General features: G+C 47.7%; 2 protein-coding genes across 5 annotated transcripts in view; one reads left to right on the forward strand and one right to left on the reverse strand.

Annotated features, from left to right (window-relative positions):
• Positions 1-6444, reverse strand: part of LOC138452988 (NACHT, LRR and PYD domains-containing protein 3-like) — a 415916-nt gene extending 409472 nt beyond the window's left edge. The window contains exon 1 of the mRNA XM_069605372.1: positions 6086-6444. The gene's annotated coding sequence lies outside the window, so the exon portion shown is untranslated. The remainder of the gene's footprint in view (positions 1-6085) is intronic.
• LOC138452987 (NACHT, LRR and PYD domains-containing protein 12-like) overlaps positions 1-17712 on the forward strand; it is a 468167-nt gene that overhangs the window by 191760 nt on the left and 258695 nt on the right. For 3 of the 4 annotated variants that reach the window (XM_069605368.1, XM_069605367.1, XM_069605369.1), the window contains exons 5-6: positions 8643-8813; positions 15404-15574. In XM_069605368.1, the coding sequence (XP_069461469.1) occupies positions 8643-8813; positions 15404-15574 (342 nt within the window). The remainder of the gene's footprint in view (positions 1-8642; positions 8814-15403; positions 15575-17712) is intronic. The other variant, XM_069605370.1, reaches the window with a different exon arrangement.

Genomic DNA, 17712 nt, shown 5'->3' on the forward strand with positions numbered 1-17712 from the left:
GCTCTCATTTTCAGTTTGTTCCTCCTTCTGTGGGGGGGGTATTAAGGTGGATTCTCTTTTGGGGCCCATTGGGGGTAGAAGAATTGGCCAAAGGTTGCCTGGCCGTTACAGGTAAGCTGATATCATGGTGTTCCACAGTGACATTGGACATATCCCCTGTGTTATCAGCTATTACCCAACTTGCTAGACTGGCCAGACCTTTGCCCAGACCTTTTGTACTACGAAGTGCCTTCTTACAGGCTTTTTTTGATTTTTGTAGAGGGATATTCGTGTTTAGAAGTGAAGCCGCCATCTTCACATGGAATGTTACGGGCGACTGCTCGTCTTGCCAAACGCTGTTGCTTCCATGAGAAAAAGATTGCTGTGGTGTCAGGAATGACATCATTTGCTGCTGTTATGAGAGAAGGCGTGACCACTTTTAAGCTGAACGGACCAATGAATTTACTGATGGCTCTGTCTTCCTTACCAGCAGTTGGTTAACTGCGTTAGAAGGCTGCTGCATATTTTCTTGAATGCGACCACATAACCTCGAGAGAATTTTCATTGCAAAGTGTATAGAGGTCATAAATGACTGCAGTTCCGCAAAGGCAGACGCATTACTACAAGGAGCTTCCAGCAAGATTGAATCCTCGATTTGTACTGTCCCATCGCAATCAATGACATGGTTTGGGGAAGCCGATAGTTAAGCTCAGGTCACCTTAGGATCTGGACTCTCCTCTGCACACATGACCTGTGCACTAACGATCAATGGGTCCTCCCTTGGTATAGGTACATTCTCTGTTACAGCAGCCATATTTTGCTGAATGTACAAACAGAGATCTAATAAGATATTATTACCAATGTCATAAAATTTGAGGGAATCATGAGATGTACACCCCGCCTATGTGGGACATTCCATTATTTCCGGGACAGATTGAAGTTTGATGGCCGCTTGCTCATCATGAAAAAAAATACCGGGATGGTGCCCCTCAGCCGCGGCATAACCGCACTACCGTTTTTTTCTTCGCCTTCTCAGGCCTGTCAGCCTTCATCTGGGAGGGAGCGGCATGTCCACCCCTCGACTCCCTTTCTCAAGTTGTATCAGGTATTTTGCGGTTTATTATGATGTAGCATATTTAATTAAGCACAGGAAATGTAACACTTATGTAAGCCACCGGAGCCTGATAAGAGGAAATACTGGTCAGGATCTGTCAAACGAGCTATGGCGGGGAAGAAAATCTGTTGTCACACGTCCGAAGAGTTTGTATGACTCCAAATGTGCGGTCAGGCTATAGTATAGGACTAACACACTCCTGACAGCCCCAAAAGGATGTCTCATCAAGTTCTGCAATCAGACCTGACACAGTATATACATAGCAATGTTTGTTTATAGGCTGCTTCAGAGCTATGGTACCTGTAGCGCTGGAAGGAGTAGAAGAGGTGGAAAAGGGAGAGCCAGCCCGGACTCTGGGCTCTGCAGCACAAGAGCACGGGTACATGAAAACACACAGTGCACACCGCACGCTCTATGTTTGTTTGGGCTTTTAAGTCCAATCCCCAGCAAAATGTAGAAACAGTGGCTAGACTTCCACTAGACACTCCTGGGCTCCAATGTCATACGGACCTCACAGGAACAGTTCTTCCTTGAAAAGACACAGTGCACATGTTACACCTGTTGCAGCATTCCACCGTCAGGTACACAGCACATCACTGGTTCCTATCTTGTGCACTTAAATGCCTCATGCTGCCACATTGAGGTTGGAATTCCAACCATGATAAATGTAAGTGCATAATTTAGATGTGGTAGATTTATATTCAATCCACCTATCAATCGAGATTACAATTCCTACCATGGCCAAGCTTCAATTTGAAGCCATTGTTATTTTCAAAACTCAGCTTATATTTGGCACTTTTAGCTTTTTGGAACCCCGCATTCTATATCCATGGTGGCCATCTTGGGACAGTATTTTCATTAATTGTCCTCCTCACCACTGCAGCTAGCTATGTCGCTATCTATCTCTCCTATTTTCTCTAACTGCTTCTCTATTTCCTATCCCTCTCCTATCACAAAATCTGGCCGAAATAAACTTAAGAAGGACATACTGGCCTCCAACCCAGGCCTTCCTATTGAAGACACCTATGCCACGGCTACCGCCAGAGAGACTCGCACAGACATCCTCTTTGCCGTTACCGCACCCGACCTATAGACTCGCTACATGGTCGCCTTTCCCTCTCCTATCGCCTCTTCTCCCATTAATGGTGGCAACCGCTGGGAGGTTCTCTTTGACCTCTTTGCTATTTCCAGGGTCATCATTTACATCTATTGTAATGGAACCGTCATGGTTCAGGGTCTTCAACCCAACCTTCTTCTCTTTGACAGGCTCCTCCTACACCTCTCAAACCTTGCCTCTTCCTCTGAGCAGGCTCCCTTGCCTGCTGGACCTACTACCTCATCTGCACAGACTCCCTTACCTACTGTGTCTTTCTCCTCATCTGTACAGGCTCCCTTGTCCACTATGCATACTACCTCCTCTGCACAGGCTCCCTTGCCTATTGTGCTTACCTCCTCCTCTGCACAGGCTCCCTTGCCTACTGTGCCTTCCTCCTCCTCTGTACAGGCTCCCTTGCCTACTGTGCCTTCCTCCTCCTCTGTACAGGCTCCCTTGCCTACTGTGCCTTCCTCCTGCTCTGTACAGGCTCCCTTGCCTACTGTGCCTTCCTCCTCCTCTGTACAGGCTCCCTTGCCTACTGTGCCTTCCTCCTCCTCTGTACAGGCTCCCTTGCCTACTGTGCCTTCCTCCTCCTCTGTACAGGCTCCCTTGCCTGCTGTGCCTTCCTCCTCCTCTGTACAGGCTCCCTTGCCTGCTGTGCCTTCCTCCTCCTCGATACAGGCTCCCTTGCCTGCTGTGCCTTCCTCCTCCTCTGCACAGGCTCCCTTGCCTTCCCTCACTGTCCTGCTCCCTTGTCGGCCTTGGCTCCTTCGCCACCCGCCACTATCCCTTTGGCACTCTTGCCACCCATGGGGGGACCACCGTCCCCTGCGCCCCCCCACGGAAGACATTCAAAGATTGCAAGTTGCTCCATGTTGCCACGCTTAACTCTCGCTCTGCTGTCAAACACTCATCTAACATCTGCAACCTCATTGAACTCATGGATCTTGATGTACTCGTCATCACAGAGACATGGTTCAAGGACAGCTCTGTCACAAGCTTTGACACACTCCTCCCTAAAGGATGCAAGATCCTCCCTGTGCCCAGGCCCAAGAAGACAGTAGGTGGAGTGGCGTTGATCTTCCCAGAATGGATACCTGTGTCCATCATCCCTACTGAGGCCTACTCCTCCTTTGAGTGCCTAGTCGGCAGGCTCTTACTCTATCCTAAATCTTCTCTCCTTCTGGCCACCTCCTATCGGCCACCAGGACAGTCCACTCTCTTCCTCTTAAAATGGGCTGCCCTGGCCTCCTCTCTACTCTCCTCCTCCTGCTTGGGGATCTCAACATCCACCTGGACTCCCCTGACTCCTCAGGACCTTTCTGCAACCTATGCAACTCTCGCGCCCTCTACCCTCTGGGTCCACGCACACAGCGGGCCACATGTTGGATGCTTTCATCTCTACCGACATCCCTGTCTCTATCTCTCTCACTACCCCTCTCTCTTGGACGGACCACTCTCTTCACACTTGAAGTTCTCCTCTCCCTTTGCATCGGCATGCCCGGCATGGCCACTTGGTTTCAAAGTCACCAGACCCATGAAAAGAGTGACAGTGGCTGCCTTTGCCTCCACCTACTCTCTGCCTCCTACTCCTGCTGCTGAATTCCACCCTGACACAGCCCTCGCTAATTTCAATCTCTCTATCTCCAACACTCTTGATACCCTTGCCCCTTCCATTAGGGTCTGACTGCAGCCTTCCAAAAAGTGAAACTCTTGGTACGACTCTGATCTGGCTGCTCTTAAAGGCAAGTGTAGGGCAGCTGAGTGGAAATGGAACTCGTCGGGTGGACCCTCTGGCAAACTGGCCTGCCGCCTACTTCAAAGGCAATCCTCTTCTGTCACACCCACCGAGGACCTTTGCTCGGCCTTGGCTGCACACTTCACTACAAAAACCCACTACAACCTTCTCTCTCCTCCACACCACGTCATACACCAACCCCTCTGGAGCCTCCCTCGGCCCCTCCCCCACTTCCCTCTCTTATCTCACTCCCGTCACACCGGATGAGGTCACCAGACAAGTCCGGTCTATGAAGGCTTTGTCCAAACAGGTGAACCCCTGTCCCTCCAAAACCATTAAGGACAACATTGACTCTCTCGCTCCAGTCTTGGCTGATCTCTGCAATCACTCTTTTGCCACTAGATATTTCCCAACTTCTCTTAAGCACTCCCTTGTTCACCCCCTGCTCAAGAAACCCTCTGCCGATCCCTCCATACCGGCCAACTATTACCCTATGTCCATCCCTCCTTTCCTGGGCAAACTCCTGGAGAAGTTGGCTATCTCTCTTCTTACCCTCCACACTGAATCAGCTGGTTGCTTCCATGACCATCAGTCTGGCTTTAGCGCATCCAGAGGCTCAGAAACTGCTCTTTTGAACACCCGTGAAGACCTGCTCTCAAACCTTGATACTAACACTCCCTCTGTCCACATTCTTGTCGACCTCTCCTCTGCCTTTGACACGGTAAACCATAACATCCTGATCGCACGTCTCTGACACCCTGGGAATCACAGATGAGGCTTTGGAGTGGTTAACCTCTTTCCTTTCCGACCGACCATCCCAGGTGGAACTTGAGTCCTTTCTCTCTACTATCACTCTTTCAACCTGTAGCGTCCCCCAGGGTTCCAACCTATCCCCTTGGTTCTTCAACGTCTACATGGCTGCCCTGGCACGTGTGATTGCCACTTTCATCTCTAACTTCCAGTGTTATGCGGATGACACTCAACTCTCTTTCAGGCTACCCTCAGCCGCCTCCTCTTCCTCGCTAATATCTGTCAGTCCGTCCACAATTCAGTCATGGGGTGCGGCAAACGACCTCTGCCTCAACGGCAGTAAGACCGAGATTGTTCGCTTTGGGACTCCTGCTCTTGCCTTTCCTCTCGCACTCTGGCCGGCCTCCCTTGGCCCTGCGCCCGTACCCACCGGCGAGGCAAAAAACATTGGGGTCATCTTTGACTCCACTTTCTCCTTCTCCTCTCACATCATGAACATTTCTAAAAAGTCCAACTGCCAGCTGCACCTCCTCAGAGGTACTCTTAGATTTATCACCTTCCCCCATCGGCTCACTGTCTCCAGAGCCCTGCTTTTGCTCTGCACCCTCGTTGCTCATCCAGAACAGAACCACAAGACGTATCCTTGGCCTCAAGGCCAGGAACTGCATCTGTACGGCTCTGAAAACCCTCCACTGGCTCCCCCCGTGGTGGCAAGGATCTAGTTCAAGACCCTCTGCATTGTCCACAAGACTTTCTGGGGCCGGGGGCCTACCTACGGTTACATATCTTTATATTGAATCTAACATATTGAAAGTAATATTTATCGAAAATGTTTCACCGAAAACATATTTATCGAAGTGCTATTACCAAAATAGAAACAGTTCATATACCTGACTGCAGGTTGTGGATTTTAGGCTCTCCCTGTAACCAGTAAGCAACGTCATAACCTGCAAGTAAGCCACTCTCTTGTAACAGCGCCTCGATGCCCCAGGGCTGACAGTGCACTTTACAAATCAAAATTAATACTGAATCATGTTTTCCGAAAAACACCAATATCGAAAGCACATGGAGACAGCTGAGAAAAGGACCCTAATAAGGAAGTGTGTTTGAATACACAAGAACCGGTAAATACAGGCGAAAACAAACAATACACGGCAGGCTGACACAATGGCATAACCCAATGCAATCCAAACTCATGGGGCTTCATAAAACATTGTAAAAAGGACCAATCTTATCAGGAAATGCAAATTGCACAAATAATATCACGAGAAAAGACCCAAATACAGAGAATAAAATATTGTGACAACCAACAAAGATTAAAGGAATATGTGCAGTCATTTGAGAGCCAGCAGAAAATCGCATACTTCAACAGTATTGCATTTAACATAAAGTGTTAAAAAACACTCACCACGGCTAACTCGAAAACTCGGGGGAGCCGAAAATCCACAAGCAAATCCGAAAGAGTGCAATCTATCCATAAGGAACAAACAAACTTACATTCCAAATCCATGAAAAAAGCCAGAAAGTGCAGAAAAAGTTCCAAAAAAATAACATGAAAGATCCAGGACACATTGCAGAAAAACCCAAGACGAAATCCACGAAAAAACCCTGAACTCCATCAGAAAAAGGTAGAAAGTCCAGAAAAATAAAAAAAAAACATAACAGATACAGAACACATTCCAGGAAAACCATCACAAAAATCAAAACGTAATCCAAGGCGTAATTCATGAAAGCCACGAAAAAACCCTGAACTCCATCCAAAAGGAACAACAAAAAAACAAGTAACGAAAAAAGCAGGAACTCCAGAGAAAGGCTTCGTGGACTCCAACGGATGTAATCCAAATTGGACGTGATGGATCCAATACATCCAAAAGGAAAGAAATGGACGGACAGCGACACCAAGTGGACAGAAAATATATTGCAATAAAAGAAATATTTAAGTATTAAATAAGTTGAAATATTAGTACATTTATAGGTTTTTAAGATACAATGTTGGTATTATTAATGCATTTTCAGAATAAAATAATTCAATATACAAAACATTCGATAAATAATTGTTTCAATAAAGGATTTTCAATAAAAAGGGTCTCGAGATAAATCCATTCGATATAAAGACCATACCCCTACCTACTTGCAACGGTGCCCTACCTAAATACTGTCCTTTCCAAGCCCTACGCTCATCTACCTCCAACCTTCTGCGAGTGAGCTGCTGCAGAGATTTGGAGGGAGATCCTTATCCTCTGCAGGGGCCTCCCTCTGGAACCGACTCCCTGCTGCTCTTCGCCTTGAGCCTGATCTCCTTAAGTTGCGGAAACTCCTTAAGACACTCCTCTTCTCCTCTTCCTTCTCTCTCCCTCTACCCTGCTAACCTCTCTCTCCCTCTGTTCCACACAGCTTGCTGGTGTACTTCAGAGTCTCACATGTCCCAGGCACCCTCACCAGTCTCTCGCCCTTGCCTCACTGTTACTGCACTTGGTCAATGTCGCATGAGAGTGGCATCTCTCAGCACTTACCCCAGCTTCTAACTCACTGGGCGCACTTGGTCCCCCCTCCAACATCCCCCCCCCCCCGCACTTGTCCCTCCCCACCCTCTCCTCTTCTGCACATGTCTGCGCACTTGTACGATCTGAATGTATCATGCCTGGAAGATCGTCTGCCCGTTTCCCTTGTCTCCCCCACCCCTGTATGGATGCGCCTTCAAACAGGTGTGTATAGGCGCATTAAATATGTACAATAAATAGATAAATTGAACGGGGCGTGCCTGGCGTCCCGTTCAATGAATGAAAAAGCCTTTTAACACGGCAGGTTACTGCTTTGGTAAACCAGGGTACTAATGTGGCGTTAACAACTGATCTAGTGTGCTGGATTGGTTGTTAACGGCCCGGGGACCCTCTTTAACTCTGGCCCCGGGGTGATAACACCTGATCCGGCCCGCCAGCTGTTAACCCCACATTATGAGTAGGATTATCTCAGTGTGATTAATCAGAGCCACCCTGCTTTCTAAGTAGTTTTAAGTGCATGAGTATATGGTCAGTCCATCTGGCTGGCCTGATGTTTCAGGCTGTGATTCAATAACTATGCTGCTTGGTTCCTCTAGCTGCTTGGCACCACTGCCTTCATATATTAATTGAAGGACCAGTCATTTGATGAATCTAGTGAAATATTAGTCTCCTTCCATGTTCCCTGGCCTTCGTAGGAATGACAACCAGTGAGGTTGGTACAAGGATTATTAAACAACGCTCTAAGCTTAGACCAAGGATAGATTTGCTTCCATTGGTACAACATTTCATAATGAAAAATCCTAGTGAAGACGAGACCCAGTGCACTTAGAAGGGCCTACCCGGACGAGTGGCGTGGGGGTCTACAGGAGAAGAGCTGAGATTAAGATTTAACAGACACATTGATGGCACTAATGACAATTGGAATGGCCTGCGCTGATTGTGGATTGACAAATCATGGTCGGGTGGCCCTGCATTTTCTGTCCCAGCTCCCTCATTATGGAACCAGTTATCACTCCCGGTGTGCTCTGTCCACTGCCACCTGTAGATTAGGAGGAAAATCGAGACTTGGCTCAACCAGATTCCCTGATCACTTTGCTGTGATGTGCCTGGCTTCCGGTTTTTCTCATGTCCAGCACTAAGAAGCCTTGAGGCAATAGCTGCACCTTAGCCCATGACTTCTCATCACATTACTTGCTCCCCCAGCCCCTTTGCCGGAATCTACCATCTTGAAGCTGTCACCCTAATATAACCAAGCACAGAGCCTGGAACTCTGGGGTATTTATCACAGTTGCTGCTGATCAAGGACAGGAAATTGATATGACAGAGTGGGTGTGATCCTTGTGGAGAGCGAAACATATTGGGGTAAATGTCAGATATAACCCTCAGTATTTAATAGTGATGGCAACGAGAACTGCCGTGAACCTGAATGACCTGCTCTGTCCTGTGTGTTTCACCCTTCTGCAGGCTGGAAGCGTGCTCCATCACAGCCTCATTCTATGCAGACATTTGCTCAGTTCTTAGCACTAATGCAGATCTCACTGAGCTGAAACTGGACAACAATAAACTGGGGGACTGTGGGGTGAAGCAGCTGTGCGAAGGCCTGAAGCATCCAGACTGCAAACTACAGAAGCTTTGGTAAGGAGCCGATTTGAGTATATTTACCATACTGTACCAGCCCTGCCTCACCCCCTGACCTACCCGAGCCCCCCTCCTCATTCACTGTCTCGCACCCTACCTTTGACATTTTCATTCAGTTTTACTCTTCCACCCTTCATGTTTTACTCCACACCTTTGCAATCTCACTTCTCATCGTCCTCCTTCTGACTCCTCACTTCCATTTGCAGTCTCACTCCAAATGGTCCTCATTTAGTTTCACTCGGCACCTTCCCATTCTCATACTCCTTCATTTGTGGTATCTCTCTAAATCTTCCCCATTCACAGACTTGCTCATTACCTTCCCAATCCTGAGCCTCTCCTAATCCTCATTTGCTGTCTTACTCTAAGCTTCCTCACATTTTATTTATTTAGTGTACATTTGTATGGTGCCTACACAGCAAACAGTGTTTCCAGGTGCAGAAGACAAAGGGGAGGGGGACAGAGGAGAAAACAACAATAACGGTCCTACTAGGCCTTGTGACCTTCAGATCGTGCAAGTACAGTGACAAGAAGTGCAGAGGGAGGGCGCTGGGCAGGTCAGGACGGGAGGGATGGGATAAGGGAAGGTGGAGGAGTGGGAAGTACAGGAGGGAGGCGGCCCCAAGGTATGGCCAAGTGCTAAGGGGAGCCCAAGAGGACAAGTGCCAGGGGGACCAGGGGAAGGGTCAAACTTGTGTGAAGATGGCGGTGGACCAGACTCAGTTGCTAGTCAGGACAGGGTGCCTGAGGGCAAGTGTTTTTTATAGGGGTGCTGGGGTGGAATGATCGAGGAGGGCCGGCGCCCGGGGAGTCGTAGCGGCAGGGGGACATTAGCAAGAGAGGGGGAGAGGGAAGGAGGAGTAGAAAAGGAAAGTCTTGAGAAGCTTGCAGAGCTTAATGAGATCCGTCTCAAGTGTAAGAGGGGCAGAGAGGCCATTCCTGAGGGAGGCACCTGTCAAAGAGAGATCTACCCCCCACTTTCTGCTTGGAGAAACGTTTGATCTGCAGAAAGTTGGAGCTAGAGGACCAAATGACTCTAGCAGGGAGGTATTTACGGAGAGAAAGTTGGGTGTAGCTGGGTCCCAGGCCCCATAAAGTGGATGATGCAGAGGGTCTTGAATTTGATCCTTGCAGTCAGTGGAGAGATTTTAGAGACAGAGAGATGTGGTCCCTGGGCCTGAGGCCAAGGATGAGTTGTGCAGTCCTATTCTGGATTAGTTGAAGATGGCAGAGGGTGTAAAGAGTCAGATTGAGGAAGAGGCTGTTGCAGTAGTTGAGCCTGAAAAGGACCAGAGCTCTGGAGAAATTGAGTTTCTGGGGGAAGGTGAGGAAAGGGAGAGTGCCTCTGAGGAGGTGTAGCTGATAGTGGGCCTTCTTGGCAAGGTCAGTGATATGAAGTGAGAAGAAGAGAAAGGAGTCGAAGGTGACACCCAGCTTTTTGCCTCACACAAGGGTGAAGGGAAGGTGCCCAAGGAGGGTGGCCAGAGAGTAGGAGGGAAGGAGGGGGCAGGATCTCGGTCTTACTAGCATTAAGGCAGAGATTGTTAGCAGAACAGCAGCCTGAATAGCAGTTAGACAATCGAGAATGAGAGAGGGAGGAGAGGAGGTAGAGGAGGGAAGCTTAAAGGAGAGCTTTGTGTCATCAGCGTAACACTGGAAGTGAGGAGAGAAGGTGGAGATCAGGTGGGCAAAAGGGGCAAGGTAGATGATGAAAGGCCACAGCGAGAGGATAGAACCCTGACCAACGCCAAAGGTAGATAGTGTGGTGGAGGAGAGAAAGGACCCAGTTGAACCTGGCAGGGCCGATCAGAAAGGAAAGAGGTCAACCAATCCAGTGCCCGGTCCGTGATGCCCAGGGTATCACAGAGCCACTTTATTAGAGTGGCATGATTAACTGTGCCGAAGGCACACACAAGATCGAGAAGGATAAGAACAGAGGGAGAGTTGGAATCGAGGTTTGAGAGCAGGTCTTTACGGGGGTTCAAGAGAGCAGTTTCTGTGCCTATGGCTGCTCTGAAGTCAGACTGGTGGTTCTATAGACAGCCAACAGATTCGGTGTGATGGATTAGTTGGGAGATGACCAACTTCTCCAAGAGTTTGCCTAAGAAGGGGGCACTGGATATAGGGCAGTAGTTAGCCGGGCAGGAAGGGCCCACAGACAGATTCTTTAGGAGGGGATGCACAAGGGAGTGGGAAGGAGCCAGTGGCAAAGTGGTGCTTGCAGAACTCAGCCAATTCAGTCTCCCCCCTCACCTTCCTGCTTCTGTCTCATTCCTAACCATCGCTATTCTTAACCGAACTCTACACCTTCGCCATTCTCAGTTTCACTCCTCAACTCCCCCATTTTCTGTCCCACTCCTCACATTTCCTATGTCTCCTCTGCTCCTAGGGACACTCTCCATGTTAGACTCTTCATTTGAATCTAAAATTGGCTAGAGAAGTTGCAACCAACTTTTGTACTATTCCCCCCCTCTCTTGACCCCTCCTCCTACCTAATTTAAGATTTAAGCACATCAGGCTGCACATACGTCAAAAGGCCCCAAACTAGTCTCGCTTGCCCTTCACCCACACTGCTCTTCGCTGGCCAGTGCTATCCTGTAGCAACGCGCTGTCCCCGTTTGTATGGTACCTGATCTTTGGGCACGGGAGAGAACCCGTGCCTTCTCAGACTATGTCAGCTTAGCTTCTGGCTCGTTATCCAGAGAGCCGCCCCATGGCAGTGTTGGTAAGTTTGTGCTATGGTCGTAACATTTAATTTTTTCCATTCATTTGAAGGTGCAATGGGAAATATATTAGGAACATGTACTTCAAGTTGTCGATTGTTTCAGCAGCTATCCAATGTTGCTCATAGTAGGTCATTAAAATGTGGTCATGATATGATATGATACAATGTGATATGGCATTTATAACGCGCCTCTACACAAGTGTCTCAAGGCGCGACGCGGCAAGGGAGGGGTGCAGGGGGGGTACAGAGACAGCGATCCTACTAGGCCAGGTGTCATTCAGATTGCGGAAGTGCATGGGAAGGGGGAAGGGAAAAGTGCAGTACATGGGAATAGATAAACAGTAAGTAACGGCCAGCATGCGGCAAGTGCAGCGGTAAGTGCAGACATCAGGTGTCAAGGGCTGGGGGGGACTGAAGGGATACAGAAACAGGTGTCATGTGTCTCGTCCTTAGAATTCTCTTTTCGGTGATCTTATTGAGGTATGCCCGTAGCTGGCAGGGATCAGAACATGTTTGAGATAGCTTATTAATGCAGACATTAGGCTGTCCTGTAAAAAGGTCAGAAAACCTTTCCCCGTTAGACATCTGTTCTGGTGTGTCCTGCAGTTTCCTAATATATTTCGGATTGCCATTTCAAATGGTTGAAAAGTACAATACCATTAACCTTACCCACATTGGCACAGCGGGCTCAATTTCTGTACTATTTATTGTTAGAAAAGATTTAAAGCACTATTTTAAAAAAAACTATACTAGTTATACTGTTATGAGTGCAATAGACTTCAGGGCATTTCATATGCAGGGCAACAAGCCTCGAAGTATTTTTCCAATCAATGCTATACTAAGCAAGAGTGTGAATGGTTTTTCTGTGCCCTCTTTTTCTTCCCTCAATCTTCCCCACTTGTTATCATATACGTTGGTTTACATTATTTTGTACCATTCTCGATATGACTGTATTTCTTTGAATCTGTGTATTTAACACTTTTGTCAATTTTATGTTGTAGTATTTGTTATTTCTAGCTAACAATATGGTCTCTTACAACGTACAATTAACTGTCAATGTAAATTTAATTCAAACATAGTTTCAATAGATGTGAAACACTGGTCAAGTGTTAGATACATTTTAATTATTAGAATAAAAAAAATGCATCGGTTACGACCTGAAATGCTTGAATGAAACAATAAACCATTATGAAAGCAGAATTGCCTAGACTCCTTGATATTGTTTAAAAATGATTTACTAGTAATTGCAGACCAGTCTCACTTTCTTTTCCTTAGTTGACCATTTACTTGCTTCAAACCCTACACTAAATAAAAGTAGCCTGTTGATTAAATTCTGATGCTTTCTATCGCCAACCCTCTCCTCTTTTTCAATCATTGGGCCTCATTACGGTTCAGGCAGTAGCCGTGCCGGAAAAACTGGCAGGCTGCCGCCAGACCGGTAATACAATTCCTCCTTCGTGATTGCCGGAATCACGGGGGCATTACAACCCCGGTGACCCGGTAATTCCGGAGGCAGAATCCTGTAAATCCCCATGGGGATGGGGACCATGGAAACACTGGTTCCGCCTATGACAGAGCCGGTGTTTCCATGTCCGCCTGCAGGCGGGTGGAGACCTGGCAGGAGTGACACCTCCCGCCTGCAGGACTCGGAATCATCCGTTGTTTCTGGACCGGCTGACTCCTAATGAGGCCCATTGTCGTGTTTGTTAAGTTAACTCTGAATTCAAAGCCTCTTCTTCTCTGGAGACATAGTCATGCTCCACTTGAATGACCGTTTTATGTAACTGGCATCGCCTCTAACTGAAATACATCAGTTTGCACCGTTTCAGTACCCTCAGAAATGCCAGAGACCGCTCCCCCCCAACCACCACTTAAACCAGACGCTTATCCAGGCATGTTTTCCAATCTACGCTGTATCGCAAATTTGGCATTTGAGGCCAACATTTTTAGATGCATTTGTTAGGGTGCAATTGCTGACAATCTGGCTGTTCCATGATTACCAGTCCAGTTTTAGTCCCTTGCGATGTTCAGAGACTAGCCTTATGTTATTTTTATTTAAATTTTGGGTATTTACAATGTGCCTAAACAGCTAAATGGTGTTTCAAGGCGCATCAAGACAAGGGAGGGACAGGAAGAAAACAAACAGAAGCGTTCCTACTACGTCTTCAAGCATTCGGAACATGCAAGTGCCATAACCAGGAGGCTGGGGAAGGGAGGTTTGAGGGGAGGTGGAGGTATGCGGGGGTCAGAGAAGAAGACAAACAGTAACGTTCATACTAGGTCATGAAACAATTCGGAACGTGCAAGAGCAGTAACAGAAGAGGGGGGAGGAGGAGAAGTTTAGGAAGGGATCTAAGGGAAGAAGACAGACAATAACATTCCTACTGGGTCGTAGGACAGAATTCGGGGTGTGCAAGTGCAGTAACAGAAAAGAGGGGACGGGGAGGAGGGGAAGAGTAGGAATGGAAGAACAGTGAAGAAGACAAACAAAGAGGTTGTGAGACAATTCGGAGCGTGCAAGTGCGGTAACAGAAATGAGGGGGAATGGAGGAGGAGGAGGAGGAGTGCAGGATGGGGAGGAAGGGGAAAGCTCAGGTGGGAGGGAGGAGAAGAGAACAGTTCACTTGCACTTTTAAGGAGAGGGTGCACAAGGGAGTGCTTGAGGAGAAGCGGGAAGGAGCACAGTGGGAAGCAGTTATCACAGAGTCCGCCAAGGCTGGAGCAACAGAGGCAATGTTGTCTTTGAAGTTCCGGAGGAGCAGGGGAATTCCGGTAGGATGATACACTCACAGAGCAGGGCCGCCCAGAGACCTCACCAAGTGATGTGGGAGAGAAAGAGGAGAGCAGGAGGGAAGGGGATAAGGGAGGCCTGAGAGCAGGTGAGGGAGAAGAATGAAGCAACTTCAACACAACAACAATGCAACCATCAAGAATCAAGTGTCCAGGATGAAGGGAAAAGCCTAAGTTTCAACATATAGCAGAACAAGCATAAACACCTAGTTGGGAGTTTCCTGAAAAGGGGGAAAATGGCTAGGTTCCCACATACAGCAGAAAAAGCAAAACACCTAGATGGGAGTTTCCTGAAAAGGGGGAAAATGGCTAGGTTTCCACATACAGCAGAAAAAGCAAAACACCTAGATGGGAGTTTCCTGAAAAGGGGGAAAATGGCTAGGTTTCCACATACAGCAGAAAAAGCAAAACACTTAGATACGAGTTACCGCGAGGAGCCTAAGTGCCCGAGATGGACAACATACAATTGTGCATGCAGGGCCCCTGAGACTCAGACAAAGGTGTCTCCAAGGAGTCGGGGATGGAAAAGCAGAGGAATTGAGGACTAGGTATGGGGACACTCAAACCACCCAGACTGAGCGATTCAGAAGAGAGCATACATTCTGGGAAGGGATTGCTGGTAAGAGACTTTAGGTGCACACAGAAACTTTGTTGATGCCAGAAAAATTACTGTTTGAAGAGAGACTGTTCAGGAGTTACCTTTTCTTTAATAGGCCCTTTTGTGTAACTGTTAGGTGGTTTTCACTGATGTAGGATTCTGGGAATTCAACCTTATTGGGCCTGCAAGGTTTCACACAAAGGCCTGAACTGGTAAGCTTGGAAAATGGTTCAGGAATTCTACCCCCAGCCAGTGTTGATCTATCGCCAGACAGGTTTCCCACAAATCACCAAAACTGAAAAACGTATTTCTGCCTCTCAATGCAGTTTTGCTTCATACCCTTAGATGACAGCGGCATAACGTGATGCACCCTAGACAGATATCATTGATTTGAAAGATTCTACAGAAGTGCGCAGATATACTGAAACCCCGAATCTGTGATGTCACCGTCAGCGCTTTCCTTCTGTGTCTCTGCAGGTTGAGTGACTGCTCCCTCACGGATCTGGACTGTGCAGACCTCAGCTCTGTGCTCAGTGTAAACCCATTGCTCACCGAGCTAAGCCTGTCCAATAATACGCTGGGGGATTCCGGAGTGAGGATGCTGTGTGAGGGCCTGAAGCATCCAGGCTGCAGAATCCAGAAACTCTTGTAAGTAGATTCTGGTGCTTATTGATGTATTTTGCTAACAACAGTATCACGTTTCTACATATCACTTCATTCCAGGCTTTTCCCACTCTTCAATATTTAAAGAAATCTGTTATTACTATCCTATTGAAGCACTCCTATTCATTGTGGTGAGAAATGGCCCCGAGGCACTGAAGCTGGCAGGGGACACATCCTCTACTTGGTTCACTGCCTTCACGCCATTTGATGCAGAGTGCACGGACAGAGTGTGGCGTGGCGTAGGACAGAGTGTGGCGTGGCGTAGGACAGAGTGTGGCGTGGCGTAGGACAGAGTGTGGCGTGGCGTAGGACAGAGTGTGGCGTGGCGTAGGACAGAGTGTGGCGTGGCGTAGGACAGAGTGTGGCGTGGCGTAGGACAGAGTGTGGCGTGGCGTAGGACATCCATCCACTCTGTGCATGGAACCCTGCAGCGGCTCCACCAACATCACATTTTACTTCGGAGGAAGAGACGTGGATTTCCATATATTCTGCCGATCCGTGAAGATTCAGTATGCATTTCCGTTGCTAATGGCTGACAGATCTGTGCATGATCGCTGCCGTTACTGATTACCACCATGCAGTGATCACAGCTTATTTTGAACTGGAGCCATGTGCTCCCTAAGGTGGAAAACAACTAAAAACGTGTGGAGCGGACCTGCTAGCAGATGCAGGGGAGTAGGGAAGAGGAGACCCTTTTTTCCAATGTAACATTTTTGACAGGTGGGAACATCTCCTGGTTGTCCTTAGCTCTGACCCCTTTTGAAATGGGTTTGATTTATTTTTCGATATGGAATTTGATATAAATAAATTTTTTATATCAAAATATTTCGATATCAAATTTGACATCGGTTTGATAGCCAATTTATATAAACGATATATAAAGTGTGTTTGTGTACTTTCTTTTTTTAAACTTTATTTATTGGCATTTATTAACACCAAGACAATCAGCAAAATGTGCTTACAATTCCTGTTGCCCTCCCTCCCCAACCCCAGTACCGCCCCATCATCTCCAAGGCTTATCACTGTCCAAGTGTCTTGACCTGCATATGTTTCATGCCATGAGTCGCACCCGTCTTGTAAACTGATGGCCGCATGAGCACCATTCCTCTACCACATTTTCATTCAACATTATGACTGGCCACCCCAGAAAATGTGGTTTCCTGTTATACATTACCCACTACATTTAACACTCAGCTTCTTGTGAAGACGCCACTTCCTCTGTGTCTACAGATTATTGGATCAAGAAGTGTGTGTACGCATCCCAATTATTACCGACATTGCCTCAGTGTTGGTTCAAAGACCCCCAGCCATTTTGCATGTCAAAGCAATACATTATGTCTGACTCCCATTGTGAGTGCCTTGGGCAGCCCCCCACTGTATCGCCACCCGCCGTTTGGCCAGCATGAGCAGTAGACTAATCAGTTTTCTGGTGTGTTTGGGGACCTCTTTGGTGTAACCCAGTAGTCCTACTAAGGGTTCTGGGCATATCGTTTGGCCTGTGCTGCCACTAACCATATCAAACACCTCCTCCCAGTATCGTTGTATGATCGGACAGTTCCAAGATACATGAAGAAAGTCTGCCTGTTCGGTGTTGCACCTGTTGCATCTCCCTGTTGCGCCTGGGAAGTATCCTTCTAGTTTAGCCGGGGTATAGTAAAACTGGTGTATATATTTGAAGTGGATGAGTTTAAATCTTGCATTAATGGCTCCCTCTCTGATCCCTGTGCAGCAGTATGCCCACACATCATCTGGAATCCCCCTTCCCAAGGATTTTTCCCAGTTTGCCCTCGGTGAGGGTCGGTCCCCACTCCTAGTGTGTATGTACATAGCGTATAATCCAGATGTCACTTTGCTTCCAACCATGCCCTGTAGTAGTTTGTCCAGCATGAGGGAGATTCAGGGCTGTTCCGGGAGTGTGGTGAATACAGGTGCAGACTCACCCTTAAGCGGATGTACATAAATCTGTCCAGAGCCGACATTGCCCCCTTCCCTTTCATCTCCTCTAGAATTTTGAATCACCCCTCTGGGAAAAGTTACCCAAAGTTAGAGACCCCCAGCCTTGTCATCAAAGCTACAAAGCCTGATTCTGCAGTAATTGGGATCCCTGGTACATGCACCAAGGG

Source organism: Ambystoma mexicanum, chromosome 4p (assembly GCF_040938575.1).
Source record: "Ambystoma mexicanum isolate Mex_15411 chromosome 4p, UKY_AmexF1_1, whole genome shotgun sequence".
NCBI lineage: Eukaryota > Metazoa > Chordata > Amphibia > Caudata > Ambystomatidae > Ambystoma > Ambystoma mexicanum.